This window comes from Mustelus asterias, chromosome 30, assembly GCF_964213995.1.
Source record: "Mustelus asterias chromosome 30, sMusAst1.hap1.1, whole genome shotgun sequence".
Taxonomy (NCBI): domain Eukaryota; kingdom Metazoa; phylum Chordata; class Chondrichthyes; order Carcharhiniformes; family Triakidae; genus Mustelus; species Mustelus asterias.
Window position 1 is genome coordinate 5,666,569 of NC_135830.1, and position 21,783 is coordinate 5,688,351.

At 47.1% G+C, this 21,783-nt stretch overlaps 1 protein-coding gene across 1 annotated transcript; it reads right to left on the bottom strand.

Moving 5' to 3' along the window:
- Positions 1 to 632: 632 nt before the first annotated feature.
- On the bottom strand, positions 633 to 21,237 carry LOC144481071 (uncharacterized). Its single transcript, XM_078200723.1, has 5 exons — positions 21,179 to 21,237; positions 6,265 to 6,563; positions 4,983 to 5,076; positions 3,549 to 3,581; positions 633 to 1,961 (listed from the first exon to the last, which is right to left on the bottom strand). The coding sequence occupies exons 1-5, from the start codon at positions 21,234 to 21,236 to the stop codon at positions 1,618 to 1,620; spliced, it is 828 nt and encodes a 275-aa protein (XP_078056849.1). The 5' UTR covers position 21,237; the 3' UTR covers positions 633 to 1,617.
- Positions 21,238 to 21,783: the final 546 nt, after the last annotated feature.

Genomic DNA, 21,783 nt, shown 5'->3' on the forward strand with positions numbered 1-21,783 from the left:
CAATTTTCTTTCCAAAGCATCCATTGATCCTGTCTCCACCACTTTCTCAGAAAGAACAATCGAGAATCTCAGGATTGGGCATTTGAAGGACTTCTTCTTTTATCATTATTCCTTCTTTCGCCAATGACTTTCAATCTGGATCCTTCTCACAGTGGGAATAGTTTCTCTCTCTAACTAATCTGCGTAGATGTCTCAGAGTTTTAAGTCTCTCTTGAATCCTCTCTCCACGTTCTCCATTCGAGGAAACAGTCCCAGCTGCTTCCATCTAGTCACAAAACGGTACTTCCTTATTTCTGGAATCATTCTCGTGAATCATTTCCACACATTCAGCAATACTTTCACATCCTCCCTCCAGTACAGTGTGTCGAACTAGAAAAATGCTCTCGTTGAGGCAGAATCAGTTTTTACAATCGTGTAGGTCACATTTTAATACATTTGTGCACATACATTAAGATAAACTCTTTATACTTTCCTCATTAGCAAGCACAGACGGTTAACACAGGAAACAATCATATTGGAAAGCAAGTCTCATACCGATATAAACCTAAGCCTCTGATCAACCTCGACAGTTCAGAACAAACAAAGAAGGTTTTTATTTAGAGTGCAGTCAATGTTGCAATGTTAGACATGGGGCAACCATGTTATGCAAAGCAGTACCGCACAAACAGCAATGTGAGGCAAGGAGACCAATGTTTTTATCTTTTAAAGCTTTCGGCTGAGAAACAGCGATTGTCCCCAGGAAACAAAGAGAATGTCACACACTTCCTCATAGCCCTGTTCACAGTACTGGCCCTGTGATCTTTACTGAGTTACAGACTGGATTCGAATTGATGTGTTCAGGATGGTCTATACATAGATTAACAAATAACTGGGAGTGAGTTACAGACTGGAATCTAAGCAAGGGTTTCGTGTGGTTTATATATGGAATAACAAATGCTTGGAAATGAGCGACAGATTGAAACATAATCGAGGGGGTTGGTTGCTTTATATATAGCATAACAGCTACTGGAAATGAGTTACAAACTGCAATCCAATCTCGGGGTTTGTGGTAGTTTAAATATAGAATAATAGATACCCAGAAGTGAGTTAAAGACTGGCATCTAATCGAGGGTTTTGGGGTGGTTTACATAAATTGACAGATACCTGGGAGTGAGTTACAGAGTAGAATCTGATTGAAAGGTTCATGGTGGTTTATATACAGAATAACAGATACCAGGGAGTGTCACAAACTGGAATCTAATCGAGGGTTTTGGGTGGTTTATAGAACAACAGATACCCGGGACTGAGTTACAAACTGGAATATAATCAATGGCTTTCGAGTGGCTCAAATGTAGAAAACGCTGGGAGTGAATTTGTAATTGTTTCAGTAACCAAACCTATCTTGTTGCTTTACAATGTTGTCTTAAGTGTCACCTCCTCAGCTTCTGCTGAATATGTTGCTGCACTTTGGGCATCAGGTACCTGTCGTCTGAGGAGTTGGTAGTCAGCATCTTTTGGTCGTTTCTTCAGGCTTGTGTATGTTGAATGTTGAACTGGAATCATCTGGGGATTAGCCTCATGAGGCTTAGCCTCATCCTGCCTTTGGAGGCTTGCAGCAGGCTCAGCCTCAGCCTCCTCTCATATTGAGCCTGAGCTAGGCCCAGACTCGGCCTGCATTCTTTGGCTTGCAGCAGGCCCAGCCTCGGCCTGCTCGCTTATTGAGTCTGTGCCAAGCCCAGCCTCATCCTCCCTTCTGAGGCTTGCAGCAGGCCCAGCCTCGGCCTGCTCTCTTATTGAGCCTGTGCTAGGCCCAGCCATGGCCTGCATTCTGAGGCCTGAAGCAGGCCCAGCCTCGACCTCCACTGTCAGTTGCGAAGACCCCTTTGGCCTGCCCTTCACCCATTGGCCAATGGACTGGGCTTGCTCTTTGGTGTCAGGTTGAGTTCCAGGACTTAGCAAATCAGAGTAAATTCCTTCTTCTCCTGCAAAGAGGAAAGATCAATTTCAGTAGAAAAAGAAACAGAAGAACAAGAAGTAGTTGGATGCAGTGAGCTTGGTTCTCGTGCTGTGGCATTATTATGCTGATCCTATCAACTCTAATCTCCACTCCACTCGCCATTCTCTTTTAGAAAATGCCCAAAAATCTCTCAAATGCTCTCTTGAATCTACTCAAGGACAGATCATCTATCACTCTCTGAGTAGAGAATTTCAAAGACTTACCACTCTCTGACTGTAAAGTATGAAATTTGATCTCGTACCCTGAAACCGTGACCCCCATGTCCCAGACTCCGCAACCAGGGGAAACATCCGGTAAGTAGGTTGCACTTGAAACTGTGAGAGATCTGTGTACGTTTCAAACAGATCACCTCTTACACTGTTAGCTTCCAGAGTACAAATCTCACATCAGCCAATATTCAGCAGCCCAGGAGTCAGCAAGAAAATGATTTTCTCTGTCTCGCTCGAAGGTGAGTTAATTTGGTAAGACCAAAACTGTTCGCACTATTCCACGTGTGACAGTAGCAAAGTAGCTATAAAAACAATACCTCACTCTAGTACATTAAATGCTTGTGTAAAAGAGGCAAACATGGGTTTCGAGCTGATTCCTGTATCTGCCTGTCAGACAAACCTCCAGGCAAGGGAGATCGGGAGGCAGATTGACACAGAGACAGTCTGACCATTCCAAAATGTTAAAATTACACTCAGTGATCTGAAGAAAAAAAAACTCCCTCTTACACTGTTCACATCAAAAACCCCTGGGACAGGTACAGCAAAGCGTTAGAGACAGAATAATTATCTGTGCACACTGTCCCCATCAAACACTTCCAGTACAGGTCGAGCACAGGGTTAGATACAGTGTGAAGCTCCCTTTACACTGTCCCCATCAAACACTTCCAGGGCAGGTATAGCACAGGGTTAGATACAGAGAAAAACTCCCTTTTACACTGTCCACATCAAACACTCCCGGGACAGTTACAGCACGAGGTAAGAGACAGATAAATTTTTGTGTACACTGCCCCCGTCAAACATTCCCAGGACAGGCACAGCACGAAGTTAGAGAAAGAATAAATCTTCGTGTACACTGTCCCCATCAAACACTTACTGGACAGGTGCAGCACAGGGTTAGATACAGACTAAAGATCCCTCTACACTGTCCCCCCATGAAACACGTCCAGGACAGGTATAGCACAGGGTTAGATACAGAGTAAAATTCCCTCTACTCTCTCCCCCATCAAACTCCCAAGACAGATACAGCACAGGGTTAGATACAGAGTAGAACTCGCTCTACGCTGTCCCCCATCAAACACTCCCAGGTCAGGAACAGCACAGGGTTAGATACAGAGTAAAGCTCCCTCTACACTGTCCTCCCATCTAACACTCCCAGGACAGGTACAGCACATGATTAGATACAGAGTAAAGCTCCTCTTACACGGTCTCCATAAAACAGTCACTATTTTCCTGACAGAAAACACCAGACCTCCTCCTACCCACATCAGGAATGGGCACAGTCAACAGCAGTTTGTTAGCCAGAGTCAGACAGATTCGGGGTACCCCCTGGATTGATCCCCTACCTTGGTTATGTCTCCTTTTCTTTGCACTGTTGTCTAGACACATAGGAGACAAAATAAGGGAAAATCAGTATCAGATTATATTGAGTCTCTGTTATCACTCCCTCCATCTCCCCACTTTCTCCCTCTGCTTACTCTCCCTCCCTCTCCCACAAGAAGTGGGAGTTCAATTGCTAGATTCTCTCTCTCCCTCACAGCCCCAGTGCGAGATCCCCTGTCTCTCAAACCCCCAGTGCAAGATTCCCTGTCTCTCAAACCCGAAGTGCGAGATTCCCTCTCTCCCTCACACCCCCAGTACGAGACCCCTGTCTCTCACAGTCCCCCCCCCCCCCCACCGGGCGAGATTCCCTGTCACTCACACCCCCAGTGCGAGATCCGTGTCACACACGCCCCCAGTGCGAGATCCCCGGACTCTCACACCCCCACTGCGAGATTCCCTGTCTCTCGAAACCCCAGTGCGAGATCCCCTGCCACTCACATCCTAAGTGTGAGATACTCTGTCATTCACACCCCCAGTGCGAGATCCCCTGACTCTTGCACCCCCAGTGCAGTGCGAGATCTCCTGTCTCTCACACCCGCAGTGCGAGATGCCCTCTCACTCACACTCTCAGTGCAATTTTCCCTGTCTCTCACACCCCCAGTGCGAGACCCCTTGTCTCTCAACCCCCCAGTGCGAGATCCCCGTCTCTCAATCCCCCAGTGCAAGATCCCCTGTCTCTCAAACCCCCAGTGCGAGATTCCCTCTCTCCTTCACACCCCCAGTACGAGATCCCCTATCACTCAGACCCCCAGTGTGAGAATCCCTCTCTCCCTCACAGCGCCAGTACGAGACCCCCTGTCTCTCGCAGAACCCCCCCCCCCCACCCCCGTGCGAGATTCCCTGTCACTCACACCCCCAGTGCGAGATCCCCGGACTTTCACACCCCCACTGCGAGATTCCCTGTCTCTCGAAACCCCAGTGCGAGATCCCCTGTCACTCACACCCTAAGTGTGAGATCCCCTGTCTCTCGCACCCCTAGTGCAGTGCGAGATCTCCTGTCTCTCACCCCCTCAGTGCGAGATTCCCTCTCGCTCACACTCTCAGTGCAATATTCCCTGTTTCTCATACCCCCAGTGCGAGACCCCTTGTCTCTCAAACCCCCAGTGCGAGATCCCCATCTCTCACACCCCCAGTGCGAAACCCCTTGTCTCTCAAACTCCCAGTGCGAGATCCCCATCTCTCACACCTCCAGTGCGAAACCCCTTGTCTCTCAAACCCCCAGTGCGAGATCCCCATCTCTCACACCTCCAGTGCGAGATCCCCTGTCTCTCACACCCCGAGTGCGAGGTCCCCTGTCACTCACACACCCAGTGCGAGATTCCCTCCCACTCAATGTTCGGTAAGCATTCTGGGAATAAGAGGAGATTGCTGCTATGAGAACAGACCGAGTACTTAACTGCTCTGCTGACGGCACAGATAGAAGGTGATCAGCAAGGCTGCCGCATAAACTGTCAGGAAAATTGCAGTAAGAATAATCTTCACTTTCTGGTACTGAAATGAGGAAATATATGTAAATAGAACAATAGGGAGAAAGAGAGTCGTTCAATAACAAATGACAATAGCAGGATATGCTCTCTCATGCAGTGAGTGTGCGCTTGTGTGTATGTATGCATGTGTATGTGTGTGTGTGCATGTGTTGCGCGTGTGTGTTCTGCCTTCTTGAAACGCTGCAATCCTCGAGCGGTGGTGTTGACCACAATGCCATAGTGATCGATAAAATTGAGTGTCCGCTGGGCTATTTCTGACAGCAGTTGAGAATCAACCATATTGCTGTGTGGCTCGAGTCGCATGGAGGCCAGACAGGGTAAGGATGGCAGATTTCCCTCCCTGAAGGACATTGGTGAACCAAATGGGTTTTTCCAACAATGGTTTCATGGTCATCAGTAGATTCTTAATTTCAGATTTTTTTATTGAATTCAAATTCCACCGACTGTGAATGTGTGTGAGTGTATGTGTGCCTACGTGTGAATGTGTGTGCACAAGTGTGAGTGTGTGCATGTGTCTGTGCACATGCGTGTGCGTGCGTTTGCTACGTGTGTGTGAACGCATGCACGAGTGTGAGTACGTGTGTGTTTACGTGTGCGTGTGTGTTTTTGTGTGTGCGTGCGCATGTGTGTGTATGCACACAAGTGTGAATGTGTGCACGTATGTGTGTGCACGTGCGTGTGCGTGTGTGTGCACACAAGTGTGAGAGTGTGTACATGTGTGTGTGCACATGTGCGCGCGCGCGCATGCACGAATCTGTATACGTGTGTGTTTACATGTGCATGTGTGCGTTTGTGTGCACGCGCGCGCGTGTGTTTGCGTGCGCGCTCGTGCGTGTGTGCGTGTACCCTTGTGCGCGCGTGCGCCTGTGCGTGTGTGTGTGTGTGCACGAGTCTGTGTGTGTGTGTGCATGAGTATGTGTGTATGAATGAAAAAACATTCACATTCCTGATGATGTGCTCCCTAGATGGTGGACAGATTTTTGGGAAGTCACGAGGTGAGTTAATTAATACAAGACTGCTTCCTGGCGTCTGAGCAGTATCCTTCCATATATCATGACACAGCATATATTACAGTGACAGTGGTAGAATTGATCATTAACCCCCAGGATAGTGGAGAATTCACTGTTGGTAATGTCATTGAATAGCAAGGATTTGTTCATGCATTTGAGATGTAATAAAATGACTTTTGTACCTGGTAGGATTTTGATATTGAGCTATTTCCACAAGTTTCTCGCAAATCAACAGTCTGCTCGACTCCTCCTGCAGCTTCCTTGCATTTATAAACCGTCTCTCCAAGCTGGGAATCCAGTGTGACATCCAAAATCATCCCACCAAACTTCAGCTCATGCCTCTGATCACTGATTACCTTCTTGTTCCCTCTGAACCACTCAACAGCCGAGTCACGCAAGCTGGAACACATCAGTTCCACTTTGCATGTCCCACTGCTGGGCTGCTTTCTCTCGAGGCAAATCTGAAGCTCCCCAGCAGTACCTAGTGTGAAAAAGAGATTAGTAACTCGAGCAGCTGGCTGCAAGCCAAGATCGTAGAGTGAAGGGCAAGGCTGCCAGAAGTAGGGAACCCTGGATGACTCGGGATATCGAGGCCCTGGTCAAGAAGAAGAAAGAGGCACGTGACATGCATAGACAGCTGGGATCAAGTGACTGCCTTGAAGAGTATAGGGGGTATAGGAGTAGAACGAAGAGAGAAATCAGGAGGGCAAAAATGGGACATGAGATTTTTTTGGCAGATAAGGCAAAGGAGAATCCAAAGAGCTTCTACAAATACATAAAGGGCAAAAGAGTAACAAGGGAGAGAGTAGGGCCTCCTGAGGATCAAAAAGGTCATCTATGTGCAGATCCACAATAGATGGGTGAGATCCTAAATAAATATTTCTCATCAGTATTTACTGTTGAGAAAAGCATAGATGTTAGGGAACTTGGGGAAATAAATAGTGATGTCTTGAGGAGTGTACATATTCCAGAGAAGGAGGTGCTGGATGTCTTAAAGCGCATCAAGGTAGATAAATCCCCGGGACCTGATGAAGTGTATCCGAGGACACTGTGGGAGGCTAGGGGAGGAAATTGCGGGTCCCCGAGCCGAGATATTTGAATCATCGATAGTCACGGATGAGGTGCCTGAAGATTGGAGAGTGGCAAATGTTGTGCCTTTGTTTAAAAAGGGCTGCAGGGAAAAGCCTGGGGACTACAAGCCAATGAGCCTCACATTTGTGGTGGGTAAATTGTTGGAAGGTATTTTGAGAGACAGGATCTACAGGCATTTAGAGACGCGAGTACAGAATAGGGACAGTCAGCATGGCTTTGTGAGTGGAAAATCATGTCTCACAAATTTGATTGAGTTTTTTGAAGGGGTAACCAAGAAGGTAGATGAGGGCAGTGTAGTTGATGTTGTCTACGTGGACTTTAGCAAGGCCTTTGAGAAGGTACCGCATGGTAGGTTGTTGCACAAGGTTAAATCTCACGGGATTCAGGGTGAGGTATCTAAATGGATACAAAATTGGCTTCTTGACAGAAGCCAGAGAGAGGTTGTGGAGAATTGTTTTTCAAACTGGAGGCCTGTGACCAGCAGTGTGCCTCAGGGATCAGTGCTGAGTCCACTGTTATTTGTCATTTATATTAATGATTTGGATGAGAATATAGGAGGCATGGTTAGTAAGTTTTCAGATGACACTAAGATTGGTGGCATAGTGGACAGTGAAGAAAGTTATCTCCAATTGCAACGTGATCTTGATCAATTGGGTCAGTGAGCTGAAGAATGGCAAATGGAGTTTAATTTAGACAAATGCGAGGTGATGCATTTTGGTAGATTGAACCAGGGCAGGAGTTACTCAGTTCATGGTAGGGCATTGGGGAGAGTTACAGAACAAAGAGATCTTGGGGTACATGTTCATAGCTCCTTGAAAGTGGAGTTACAGGCGGACAGAGTGGTGAAGAAAGCATTCGGCATGCTTGGTTTCATCGGTCAGAACATTGAATACAGGAGTTGGAATGTCTTGTTGAAGTTGTACAAGACACTGGTAAGGCCACACCTGGAATACTGTGTGCAATTCTGGTCACCCTATTATAGAAAGGATATTATTAAGCTAGAAAGAGTGCAGAAAATAATTACTAGGATGCTACCAGGACTTGAGGGATTGAGTTATAAAGAGAGATTGGATAGACTGGGACATTTTGCTCTGGAGTGTGGGAGGCTGAGAGGTGATCTTGTAGAGGTCTATTAAATAATGAGGGGCATAGATCAGATAGATAATCATTATCTTTTCCCAAAGGTAGGGGAGTCTCAAACTAGAGGGCATAGGTTTAAGGTGAGAGGTGAGAGATACTAAAGTGTCCAGAGGGGCAATTTCTTCACACAGATGGTGGTGAGTGTCTGGAAGAAGCTGCCAGAGGTAGCAGTAGAGGCGGGTACAATTTTGTCTTTTAAAAAGCGTTTAGGGAGTTACATGGGTAAAATGGGTATAGGGGGATATGGGCCAAATGTGGGGAATTGGGATTAGTTTAGGGGTTTTAAAAAAAAGAGCGGCGTGGACAAGTTGGGCCGAAGGGCCTGTTTCCATGCTGTAAACCTCTATGACTCGATGACTCTGTCTATTTTTATTGTCTCACAGGGTGTGGGTGTCGCTGACCAGAACAGCATTTATTGTCCATCCCTAATTGCTCCTGAGAAACTGTGGTGAGCTGCCTCTTGAACCGCTGCAGTCCCCGGGATGTAGGTACACCCACGGTGCTGTTAGACAGGGTGTTTCAGGATTTTGACACAGCGACAGTGAAGGAACAGTGATATATTTCTTAGTCAGGATGCTGAGTGATTTGGAAGGTGGTGGTGTTCCCAGCTATCTGCTACTCTTCTAGATGGTAGAGGTTGTGCAATTGAAGGGTGCTGTCTGAGGAACCTCAGTGAGATCCTGCACTGCAATGCGCAGATGCTACTCATGCCTGCCACTGTGCATCAGTGGTGGAAGGAGTGAATGCTTTTCGAAGCGCTGCTTTATCTTTGGTGGTGTTGAGCGTTGGAATGTTGATGGAGCTGCACTCGTCAAGGCAAGAGGAGACTATTCCATCATACTCCTGACTTGTGCCTGATGGTGGGTCTGTCCTCACAAAGAAAGACACGAATAATGTACCAGAACCTCTAAGAGAAACAAGTTGGAATGAAGTGCTGAAAAAAAATCAGTATTAATAGAGGTTTTGGAGAAATTGCTGGGATTGAACAAAGAACAAAGACAATTGCAGCTCAAGAGCAGGCTCTTTGGCCCTCCAAGCCTCCACCGAACATGCTGGCCGAGTGAACTAACGCCCCCTACCCTTCCGGGACCATATCCCTCTATTCCCATTCTATTCATCTATTTGGCAACATGCTCCTTCAAAGTCACTATCATATCTGCTTCCAAAACCTGCCCCGGCATCGAGTTCCAGGCACCCACCACCCTTTGTGCAAAAAACTTGCCTCATACAGCTTCTTTAAACCTTGCCCCTCGCACCTTAAACCTGTGCCCCCTCGTAATTGACTTTTCCACAGTGGGAAAAAACCACTGACTATCCACTCTGTCCATGCCCCTCATAATCTTGTAGACATCTATCAGGTCTCCCCCTCAACCTCCGTTGTTCCAGTGAGAACAAACTAAGTTTCTCCAACCTCTCCTCATGGCTAATGTCCTCCATACAAGGCAACATCCTGGTAAAAGGGTGGCAGGTCAGAAGGTTGGATAGGATATGATAGGATAGGATAAAAAACAGCAAAGAATGACCAAAAGATTAATAAAGAGGGAGAACGAGAGAAAGTTATCTAGAAATATAAGAAATAGAAATATACTATATAATTTAACAGTTTCTACAGATACTTTGAAAAGAAAAGAGTCAATAAAGTGAGCAAATTCGTCCTACAGAAAGTATGCCTGGGGAGTTCAAAACAGAAAATAAGGAGGCAGTCGATGAATTGAACCAATATTTTTTTAAAATGTGGGTGGCACAGTGGCACAGTGGTTAGTACTACTGCCTCACAGCGCCAGGGACCCGGGTACAATTCCGGCCTTGGGTCACTGTCTGTGTGGAGTTTGCACGTACTCCCTATGTCTGCGTGGGTTCCTTCGGGTGCTCCGTTTCCTCCCACAGTCCAAAGACGTGCGGGTTAGGTTATCGGTCATGCTAAATTGACCGTATTGTCAGGGGGATTAGCAGGGTAAATATGAGGGATCGGGGAATAGGGTCTTGGTGGGATTGTGTTCGGTGCAGATTCGATGAGCTAAATGGCCTCCGTCGGGATTCCCTATTCAAGGAATAGGGAAAATCCTTTTTATACATATTTTAAGAGCATGAGGGTAGCCAAGGAGAGTACAGGACAGTAAATCTATGCGTGGAACCAGAGGAAATGGGCAAAGTATTAAATGAGTACTTTGCCTCAGTGTTCACCAAAGGGAAAGACTTGGTGGATGATGAATCTGGGGAGGGGTGTATAAATAGTTTGGGTCATGTTGAGATCAAAAAGGAGGAGGTATTGGGGTTTTCAGAAGTATTAAAGTACTCAAGTCGCCAAGGCTTGATGGGAACTACCCCAGAATACTGAGAGATGTAAGGGAGGAAATTGCTGGGGCCCTGAGAGAGATCGTTGTATCCTCACTGGCTACAGGGGAATGTTGTTCCTTTGTTTAAAATGGGCAGCAAGGATAATCCAGGCAATTACAGGCCGGTGAGCCTTACATCAGTGGGAGGGAAATTATTGGAGAGGACTCTTCGAGACAGGATTTACTCCCATTCGAAATAAGTGGATATATTAGCTAGAGCAGCATGATTTTGTGAAGATGAGGTCATGTCTCACCAACTTGATCGAGTTTTTCGAGGAAATGACGAAGGTCATTGACAAATGATTTTCCCTATTCCTGCTGGCAAATGACTTTTCGTCATCCCTTTTAGCCCGTCTTACTCCTTGCTTAAGTTTCTTTCTACTTCCTCGTATTCCACACTTGTTTCGTGTCTTCCCAGCCACCTAGCCTTGACAAATGCTTCATTTTTCTCCAACAAAAAGAGAAAATGATGGAAAATCTCAGTCGGCCTGGAAGCATCTGTAAGGAGAAAAAATACCTGACGTTTTGAGTCCAGATGACCCTTTGTCAAAGCTAAAAGGCATAGAAAGTGGGAGATAGTTATACTGCAGGATGAGCGAAATAATGTGAATCTCAGCACCTCTGGTTGCATCTGTAAGGAGGGAAAAGAGCTGACGTTTCGAGTCCAGATGACCCTTTGACAAAGCTAAAAGGCATAGAAAGTGGAAGATATTTATACAGAAGGGTGAGGGAATGAAAGATGAGTCATAACCACAGAAACCGTGGGCTTCCTTTTTTCTCTTTGACTAGGCTCACAATTTCTCTCGTTATCCAAGTTTCCTGAAATTTGCCATACTTATCCTTCATCCTTACAGGAATGTGCTGGTCCTGAATTCCTATCAACTAACACTTGAAAGCTCCCACATGCCAGATGTTGATTTGCCCTCAAACATCTGCGCCCAATCTACGTTCTTTAGCTCCTGCCTAATATTTTTGTAATTAGCCTTCCCCCAATTTAGCACCCTTCACTTGAGGTCGACACCTATCTTGATCCACCAGTACCTTAAAGCTTACTGAATTGTGGTCACTGTTCCCAAACAGCTTCCCTACTGAAACGTCGACCACCTGGCCGGGCTCATTCCCTAATATCAGTTCCAGGAAGGCCCCTTCCGGAGTTGGACTATCGACACACAACTTCAAGAAGCCCTCTTGGATGCTCCTTACAAACGCCGCTCCATCCTCATCCCAAGCATTAAGTGAGTCCCAGGCAATATAGTGGATGTTAAAATCTCCCATCACAACAACCCTGTTACTTTTACACCTTGCCAAAACCTGCCTACATATCTGTTCCTCTATCTCCCGTTGGCTGTTGGAAGGCCTATAATAAACTCCCAACATTGTGGCTACACCCTTGCTATTCCTGAGCTCCACCCACATTGCCTCGCTATATGAGCCCAGTAGTACAGCTGTGATATTCTCCTTAACCAGTAGTGCAACGCCCCCACCACTCTTAGATCCCGCTCTATCCCGCCTGAAACATTTGTATCCTGGAACGTTAAGCTGCCAGTCCTGTCCTCCCCTTAACCAAGTCTCTAGAATGGCAACGACATCACAGTTCCAAGTACTAATCCAAGCTTTAAGTTCTTAACTGTTACACGTCTTGCATTGAGACAAATGCACTTCAGGTCACCAGACACTCTTTGATTAGCAACCCTGCCTGCCTGCTCTTACTCTGAGTTTTACTGGCCCTACTCTCTCGTTCCACTTCAGTGGTGGCACTGTGGCCCTGTGGTTAGCACTGCTGCCTCACAGCGCTCGGGCCCTGGGTTCGATTCCCAGTTTGAGTCACTGTCTGTGAAGAGTTTGCACGTTCTAACCCGTGTTTGTGTGGGTTTCTTCTGGGTGTTGCTCTTTCCTCCCACTGTCTGAACGACGTGCAGGTTAGGAGCATTAACCCGAATAGGCATCGAAATGTGACAACTAGAGGAATTTCACAGTAACTTCATTTCAGTGTTTATGTAAGCCTTACTTGTGACTAATAAACAAACTTGACTTGAAATCATGCTTGATGAATCTATTGGGATTGTTTGAGAATGCAACTAGTAGAGGAGAACTGGTGGATGTGGGTTATTTGGACTTTCAGAAGGATTTAAACAAGTTAATGTCTTGAGATGGATAGAAACCTGGTTCGCAGACAGTAAGCAAAGAGTTGGCACAAATGGGTATTTTTCTGATTGGCAGACAGTGACTCGTGGGATACCACAGGGATCTGTGCTGGGACCTCAACTGTTCACATTATAAATTGATGATTCAGAAGAGGGAACTAAATGTATTATCTCCAAATTTGCAGATGACAAAGTAGGATGGGAGGGTGAGCTGTGAGGAGGATACAGAGATTCTTTAACGTGATTTGGACAGGCTGAACGAGTGGGCATACGCACAGCAGATGCAATGAAATGTGGACAAATGTGAGATTATCTACTTTGGTGGTAATAACAGGAAGATAGATTATTATTCGAATGGGTGTAAATTGAGACCGGTGGATTCTCAGTGAGACCTTGGTGTCCTTGTGCATCAGTTGCCAAAAGTAAGCACGCAGGTACAGCATGCAGTAAAGAAGGCAAATGGTATGTTGGCCTTCAGAGCAAGAGAATGAGAGTGTCGGGATAGGGATGTTTTATTGCAATTGTATAGGGCGTTGGTAGGCCATACCTGGAGTATTGTGTGCAGTTTTGGTTTCCTTATCTGAGGACGGGTGTCCTTGCTATGGAGGGGATGCAGCAAATGATTACCAGGCTGATTCCTGGGATGGCAGGGCCGTCATATGAGGAGAAACTAAGTCAGCGAGGCTTATATTCACTGGAGTTTAAAAGAGTGAGAGGGGGTCTCATAGAATTTTACTAAATTCTCACAGCATTAGACAGGGTAGAGTCAGAATGTTTGCGATGATGGGGGAGTCCAGAACTAGGTGTCATAGTTTGAGAATAAGTGGTAAACTCTTTCAGACTGAAGTGAGTAGAAATGCCTTCACCCAGAGAGTGGTGAATCTGTGAAATTCACTGCCACAGCAAGGAGTTCAGGCCAAAACATTGTGTGAATTCAAGAAGATATTAAATATAGGTCAAGAGGCTATAGGGATCAAGGGATATGCGAGGAAGGGGCGATCGGTTCCTGAGTATCTGACTGGGAAGAAGAGGGTGAGAGGGTATACTGTAACAATGAGAGGCAGACATGAGAAATATTTCTAAAAACAACAAATGAGGCCATCAAATCTGAATTTCCAATTGAGACTGAGAGAGGCTTTTCTTAATCAAAGGGATTCAGGAAAAGGTGAGCAGATGACGTTTGACCACAAAGTAGACAAGATCAAATTGAGAAGCTCAACAGCTTTGTATTGCCTGTCCTGAGCAGCCCCACACACAGTCGCCCCTTCGCACTCACACACATACCTCCTCTCACCCTCCCTCACACACCCTCTACCCTATAAGCACCCTTCATCATATGGCTCACTACTTCCCCCTCACACTGTCTCCCTCACACACCCTCCCTCCCTCTCCCTTACCCTCTCCATCAACCCTTCTCACCCACGCCCTTACACACCATTCCTCATGAACCCTCCCTTATACCCTCACGCACCTCACACTCACCCATCCTCACACCCTGTCCCACTTATACCTTCGCCTTCCCTCACATCCTTGCCATCACACCTATTTCTTCATGTGTGTTCTCCCTCACACTCACACCCTCCGCCACACTCTCCCCCTCCCTCACGCAGCCTCCTCACACTCACGCCATCTTTCACTCAACGTTCCTCTCCCTCACTCACGCTGCTGCTCCCTCCACACAAACCCTCTCCCTCTTATACCTTCCCCTTCCCTCACATCCTTTCCCACACACTCGCCCTCCTCTGCACTCTCACCATCTCACGCCCTCATCCTCTCTCCCACACACTCACTCTCTCCCCCGTACTCTACATTCCCTGTACTGACCCGCCCTCATCCCCTCCTCCAACCTTCCCCGCACTCACCCCCGCCCTCCCACTTCCTCATCCCGTCCTCAAACCTCGAGAGTCATAGAGGTTTATAGCATGGAAACAGGCCTTCGGCCCAATCTTCTGATGCCGCCCTTTTTTAACCACGAAGCTACTCCCAATTGCCTGCGTTTGGCCCATATATCTCTATACCCATCATACCCATGTAACTGTCGAAATGCTTTCTAAAAGACAAAATTGTACCCACCTCTACTAGTGCCTGGTAGCCTGTTCAAAACACTCACCTCACTTATTGTGAAAATATTGCCCCCCTCTTGTCCCTTTTGCATCTCTCCCCTCTCACTTGAAACATATACCCTTTAGTTTTATACACCCCTACCTTTAGGAAATGATGTTGACTATCTAACTGATCTGTGCCCCTCATTATTTTATAGACCTCTATAAGATCACCCCTAAGTCCCCTGAGGTTTCCTACACTCCAGGGAAAAAACTCACAGTCTATCCAGCCTTCCCTTAGAACTCAAACCATCAAATCCAGGTAGCATCCTTGTAAATCTTTTCTGCACGCTTTCTAGTTTAATAATCTTTTTATAATAAGTTGACAAGAACTGTACACAGATGGAGACGGGAGAGGTTCCGGAGGATTGGAGGATTGCAGATGTGGTCCCTATATTCAAGAAAGGGAACAGGGACAGCCCGGGAAATTACCGATCGGTGAGTCTAACCTCAGTGGTTGGTAAGTTGATGGAGAGGATCCTGAGAGACAGGATTTATGATCATCTAGAGAAGTTTAGTATGATCAAAAGTAGTCAGCACGGCTTTGTCAAGGGCAGGTCGTGCCTTGCGAGCCTGGTTGAGTTCTTTGAAAATGTGACCAAACACATTGACGAAGGAAGAGCGGTGGATGTGGTCTATATGGACTTCAGCAAGGCGTTCGATAAGGTCCCCCATGCAAGACTTCTTGAGAAAGTGAGAGGGCATGGGATCCAAGGGGCTGTTGCCTTGTGGATCCAGAACTGGCTTGCCTGCAGAAGGCAGAGAGTGGCTGTGGAGGGGTCTTTCTCTGCATGGAGGTCAGTGACCAGTGGAGTGCCCCAGGGATCTGTTCTGGGACCCCTGCTGTTTGTCATTTTCATAAATGACCTGGATGAGGAAGTGGAGGGATGGGTTGGTAAGTTTGCTGACGACACCAAAATAGGTGGTGTTGTGGATAGTTTGGAGGGATGTCAGAAGTTGCAGCGAGACATAGATAGAATGCAAGACTGGGCGGAGAAGTGGCAGATGGACTTCAACCCGGATAAGTGTGTGGTGATCCATTTTGGCAGATCCAATGGGATGAAGCAGCAGTATAATATGAAGGGTACCATTCTTAGCAGTGTAGAGGATCAGAAGGACCTTGGGGTCCGGGTCCATAGGACTCTTAAATCGGCCTCGCAGGTGGAGGATGCGGTCAAGAAGGCGTACGGCGTACTGGCCTTCATTAATCGAGGGATTGAGTTTAGGAGTCGGGAGATAATGCTGCAGCTTTATAGGACCCTGGTTAGACCCCACTTGGAGTACTGCGCGCAGTTCTGGTCACCTCATTACAGGAAAGATGTTGAAGCCATTGAAAGGGTGCAGAGGAGATTTACAAGGATGTTGCCTGGATTGGGGGGCATGCCTTATGAGGATAGGTTGAGGGAGCTTGGTTTCTTCTCCCTGGAGAGACGAAGGATGAGAGGTGACCTGATAGAGGTTTACAAGATGTTGAGAGGTCTGGATAGGGTAGACTCTCAGAGGCTATTTCCAAGGGCTGAAATGGTTGCTACGAGAGGACACAGGTTTAAGGTGCTGGGGGGTAGGTACAGAGGAGATGTCAGGGGTAAGTTTTTCACTCAGAGGGTGGTGGGTGAGTGGAATCGGCTGACGTCGGTGGTGGTGGAGGCAAACTCGTTGGGGTCTTTTAAGAGACTTCTGGATGAGTACATGGGATTTAATGGGATTGAGGGCTATAGATAGGCCTAGAGGTGGGGATGTGATCGGCGCAACTTGTGGGCCGAAGGGCCTGTTTGTGCTGTGGCTTTCTATGTTCTATACCATAGAACATAGAACATTACAGCGCAGTACAGGCCCTTCGGCCCTCGATGTTGCGCCGACCAGTGGTACCAATCTAAAGCCCCTCTAGTCTACACTATTCCAATATCATCCATATGTTTATCCAATAACCACTTGAACGCTCTCAACGTTGACGAGTCCACCACTGCTGCAGGCAGGGCATTCCACGCCCTTACTACTCTCTGAGTAAAGAACCTACCTCTAACATTTGTCCTATATCTCTCACCCCTCAATTAAAACTATGTCCCCTCGTGCTAGCCAACACCATCCGAGGGAAAAGGCTCTCACTATCCACCCTATCTAATCGTCTGATCATCTTGTATGCCTCTATTAAGTCACCTCTTAACCTTCTTCTCTCTAACGAAAACAACCTCAAGCCCCTCAGCCTTTCCTCATACGATTTTCCCACCATACTAGGCAACATCCTGGTAAATCTCCTCTGCACCCTTTCCAACACTTCCACATCTTTCCTATAATACGGCGACCAGAACTGTACGCAATACTCCAAATGCGGCCGCACCAGAGTTTTGGACAGTTGCAGCATGACCTCCTGGCTCCGAAACTCAATCCCTCTACCAATAAAAGCTAACACACCGTACACCTTCTTAACAACCCTGTCAACCTGGGTGCCAACTTTCAGGGATCTATGCACATGGACACCCAGATCCCTCTGTTCATCCACACTACCAAGTATCTTACCATTAGCCCAGTACTCTGTATTCCTGTTACTCCTTCCAAAGTGAATCACCTCACACTTTTCCGCATTAAACTCCATTTGCCACCTCTCAGCCCAGCTCTGCAGCTTATCTATGTCCCTCTGTAACCTGCCACTTCCCTCCGCCCTGTCTACAACTCCACCGACTTTAGTGTCATCTGCAAATTTACTAATCCATCCTTCCACGCCCTCATCCAAGTCATTAATAAAAATGACAAACAGCAGTGGCCCCGAAACAGATCCTTGTGGTACGCCACTAGTAACTGAACTCCAGGGTGAATATTTCCCATCAACCACCACCCTTTGTTTTCTTACAGCTAGCCAATTCCTGATCCAAACCACTAAATCACCCTCAATCCCCTGTGTCCGTATATCCTGTAAAAGCTTACCATGGGGAAACTTATCAAACGCTTTGCTGAAATCCATATACACCACATCAACCGCTTTACCCTCATCCATCTCTTTGGTCACCTTCTCAAAGAACTCAATAAGGTTTGTGAGGCACGACCTACAATTCACAAAACAGTGCTGACTGTCTCTCATCAAATTATTGCTTTCTAGGTGATTATAAATCCTATCTCTTATAATCCTTTCCAATACTTTGCCCACAACAGAAGTAAGGCTCACCGGTCTATAATTACCAGGCTTGTCCCTACTCCCCTTCTTGAACAAGGGAACAACATTTGCTGTCCTGCAGGCTTCTGGCACTGTTCCTATAGACAATGATGACCCAAAGATCAAAGCCAAAGGCTCTGCATTCTCCTCTCTAGCCTCCCAGAGAATCCTAGGATAAATCCCATCCGGCCCAGGGGACTTATCTATTTTAACCCTTTCCAGAATTGCTAACACCTCCTCCTTATGAACATCAATCCCATCCAGTCCAACAGCCTGCATCTCAGTACTCCCCTCAACAACACTGTCCCGCTCCAGTGTGAATACCGACGAAAAATATTCATTTAGTGCCTCTCCTATCTCTTCAGACTCCATGCACAACTTCCCACTCCTGTCCTTGACTGACCCTAATCTTACCCTAGTCATTCTTTTACTCCTGACACACCTATAGAAAGCTTTAGGGTTTTCCTTGATCCTACCTGCCAAAGACTTCTCATGTCCCCTCCTGGCTCTTCTTAATTTTTCTTTAGGTCCTTCCTGGCTAACTTGTAACTCTCAAGCGCCCTAACTGAGCCTTCACGTCTCATCTGAACATAAGTCTTCTTCTTCCTCTTCACAAGAGATTCAACCTCCTTAGTAAACCACGGTTCCCTCACACGTCTGCTTCCTCCCTGCCTGACAGGTACATGTTTATCAAGGACGTGTAGTAGCTGTTCCTTGAACAAGTTCCACATTACAATTGTGCCCATCCCCTGCAGTTTTCTTCCCCAACCTATGCCTGATAAATCTCGCCTAATCGCATCATAATTTCCTTTCCCCCAGCTATAACTCTTGCCCTTTGTTATATACCTATCCTTTTCCATTGCTAAAGTAAACGTAATCGAATTGTGGTCACTGTCACCAAAGTGCTCACCAACCTCCAAATCTAACACCTGGCCTGGTTCATTACCCAGTACCAAATCCAATGTGGCCTCGCCTCTTGTTGGTCTATCAACATACTGCATCAGGAAGCCTTCCTGCACACACTGGACAAATACCGACCCCTCTAAGGTACTCGAACTATAGCTTTTGCAGTCAATATTTGTAAAGTTAAGGTCCCTCAGTACAACTACCCTGTTACTTTCGCTCCTATCCAGAATCATCTTTGCAATATTTTCCTCGACATATCTGGAACTTTTCGGAGGTCTATAAAAAACTCCCAACAGGGTGACCTCTCCTTTCCTGTTTCTAACCTCAGCCCAAACTACCTCAGTAGACGAGTCCTCATCAAATGTCCTTTCTGCCACCGTAATACTGTCCTTGACTAACAATGCCACACCTCCCCCTCTTTTACCACCTTCCCTGCACTTACTGAAACATCTAAACCCCGGAACCTACAACAACCATTCCTGTCCCTGCTCTATCCATGTCTCCGAGATGGCCACAACATCGAAATCCCAGGTACTAACCCATGCTGCAAGCTCACCCACCTTATTCCGGATGCTCCTTGCGTTGAAGTATACACACTTCAAACCGCCTTCCTGCTTGCCAGTACACTCCTGCGACTCTGAAACCTCATCCATGACCTCACTACTCTCAACCTCCTGTACACCGGAGCTACAATTCAGGTACCCACCCCCCTGCTGAATTAGTTTAAACCCTCCCGAAGAGCATTAGCAAATTTCCCCCACAAGATATTAGTACCCCTCTGCTTCAAGTGCCGACCATCCTGTTTGTAGAGGTCCCAACTACCCCAGAAAGAGCCCCGATTGTCCAGGTATCTGAATCCCTCCCTCCTGCACCATCCCTGTAACCACGTGTTCAACTGCTCTCTCTCTCCCTATTTATCTCCTCACTATCACGTGGCACGGGTAACAAGCCAGAGATAACAACTTTGTTTGTTCTAGCCCTAAGCTTCCACCCTAACTCCCTGAATTTCTGCCTTACATCCCCATCCCTTTTCCTACCTATGGCTTGACTGCCTTTGTGAACCACAACTTGGGGCTGGTCCCCCTCCCCCTTAAGGATATCGAAAACACGATCCGAGACATTGCGGACTCTGGCTCCTGGGAGGCAACACACCAACCGCGAGTCTCTCTCATTCCCGCAGAATCTCCTATCCGTCCCTCTAACTATGGAGTCCCCACTGACTAATCCTCTCTCCCCTTCCCTTCTGAGCCACAAGGACAGACTCTGAGACAGTGACCTGTACACCATGGCTTACCCCTGCTAAGTCCCCCCCCCCCCCCAACAGCATCCAAAAGTGTACTATCCCCAATTTCTACGACATTTTTTGTTTCTCCCCCCACTTGGATGGCTCCCTGTAGCTTGGTGCTGTGGTCAGTTTGCTCATCCTCCCTTTCCCTCCCCTTCTGAGCTGCCGGGCCGGACTCTGCGCCCGAGGCACGGCCACTGTTGCTTCCCCCAGGTAGCTGCTCCCCCCAACAGTACTTAAACAGGAGTACTTATTTTTAAGGGGCACAGCCACTGGTGTACTCTCTAGTACCTGACCTTTCCCCTTCCCCTTCCTAACCGTGACCCACTTGTCTGTCTCTCGTGGCCCCGGTGTGACCACCTGCCTGTAACTCTTATCTATCACCTCCTCATTCTCCCTAACCAGACCAAGTGTGGTCTTACCACTGTCGTGCATAAATTCAACAGGACGTCCCAAGTCCTGTATACAATGGTCTGACCAAGGATGCTGAATGCCATCTTCACCACTCCCTCCTCTGCCCTCAACCCCTCACTCGCACTCTCACCCCCCACCATAGTCAGCCTCCATCACACACCCCTCCATCACACTCAACCTCTCTCACATACCCCTCCTTCACGCATCCTCTGCCAATCCTTCTCTCCTTCACTCAATTCATCAGCTTCACTCCATCTTTTCACTTTCTCTCCTCACATCCTCCTCTCGACTCTCTCACCCTTGCTGACTTTCTCTCTCATTCCCTCACTCTCAATGTCTCTTTCTAACTCATCCTCTCTCACTCCCTTCCTCCTATTCTCTCTCTCATCTCTCCCATGCCTCCCCAATTTCTTCCTTCCCTCCCTCTCTTCCTCACTTTCTCCTTCACTACTCCCTCCCTCTATCGTTCACTCGGCACTCCCTCCGTCACCCTTTTCCTCCCTCACTCACCACTCCCTCCCTCACTCACCACTCAACAGTGGCAGCAGGATCAGGGCTCCCCACAGGTTCCTGTACATTGGATCCATTGGTTGATTCCTGCTGATTAGAAGGTGCAAAGAGATCGGGTACGAAAGAGTCTGAGAGAAACTTCAGAGACTGCTGATGAATTGAATACGTTCAGTGCAAGGATTGAAGGGTTGAATCAAGAAACGTATGATAGCATCTGAGACTCGGTCACTTCCTGAAAATGGTGTGAGCTCATAACACCCATAAGACCAAAATAAACCCCACAGCAAAACAAACTCTTCTCAGAACTGACCACGTTAAAGAAAGAGAGAGAACCAGAGTTAAAACAGCAACAGAGAGGGGCAGAGAGAAGGAGGAACAGGAAGAGAATCACGGAAGGAAACAGACAGGATAGATGGAAAAACAGCGACAGAGATTGAGAAACAGAAATAGAGAGTGGGAAACAGAGAGTGAGAGGGAAACAGAAAGAGAGAGAGAGGGGGAAAGAGAGAAAGAGCGAGAGAGAAAGGAAAGAGAGAGAGAAAGAGAGAGAGACACAGAGACAGTGAGAAACTGAGAGAGAGAGGAAGTGAAACAGGGAAAGAGAGAGGCACGTAGAGAGAGAGA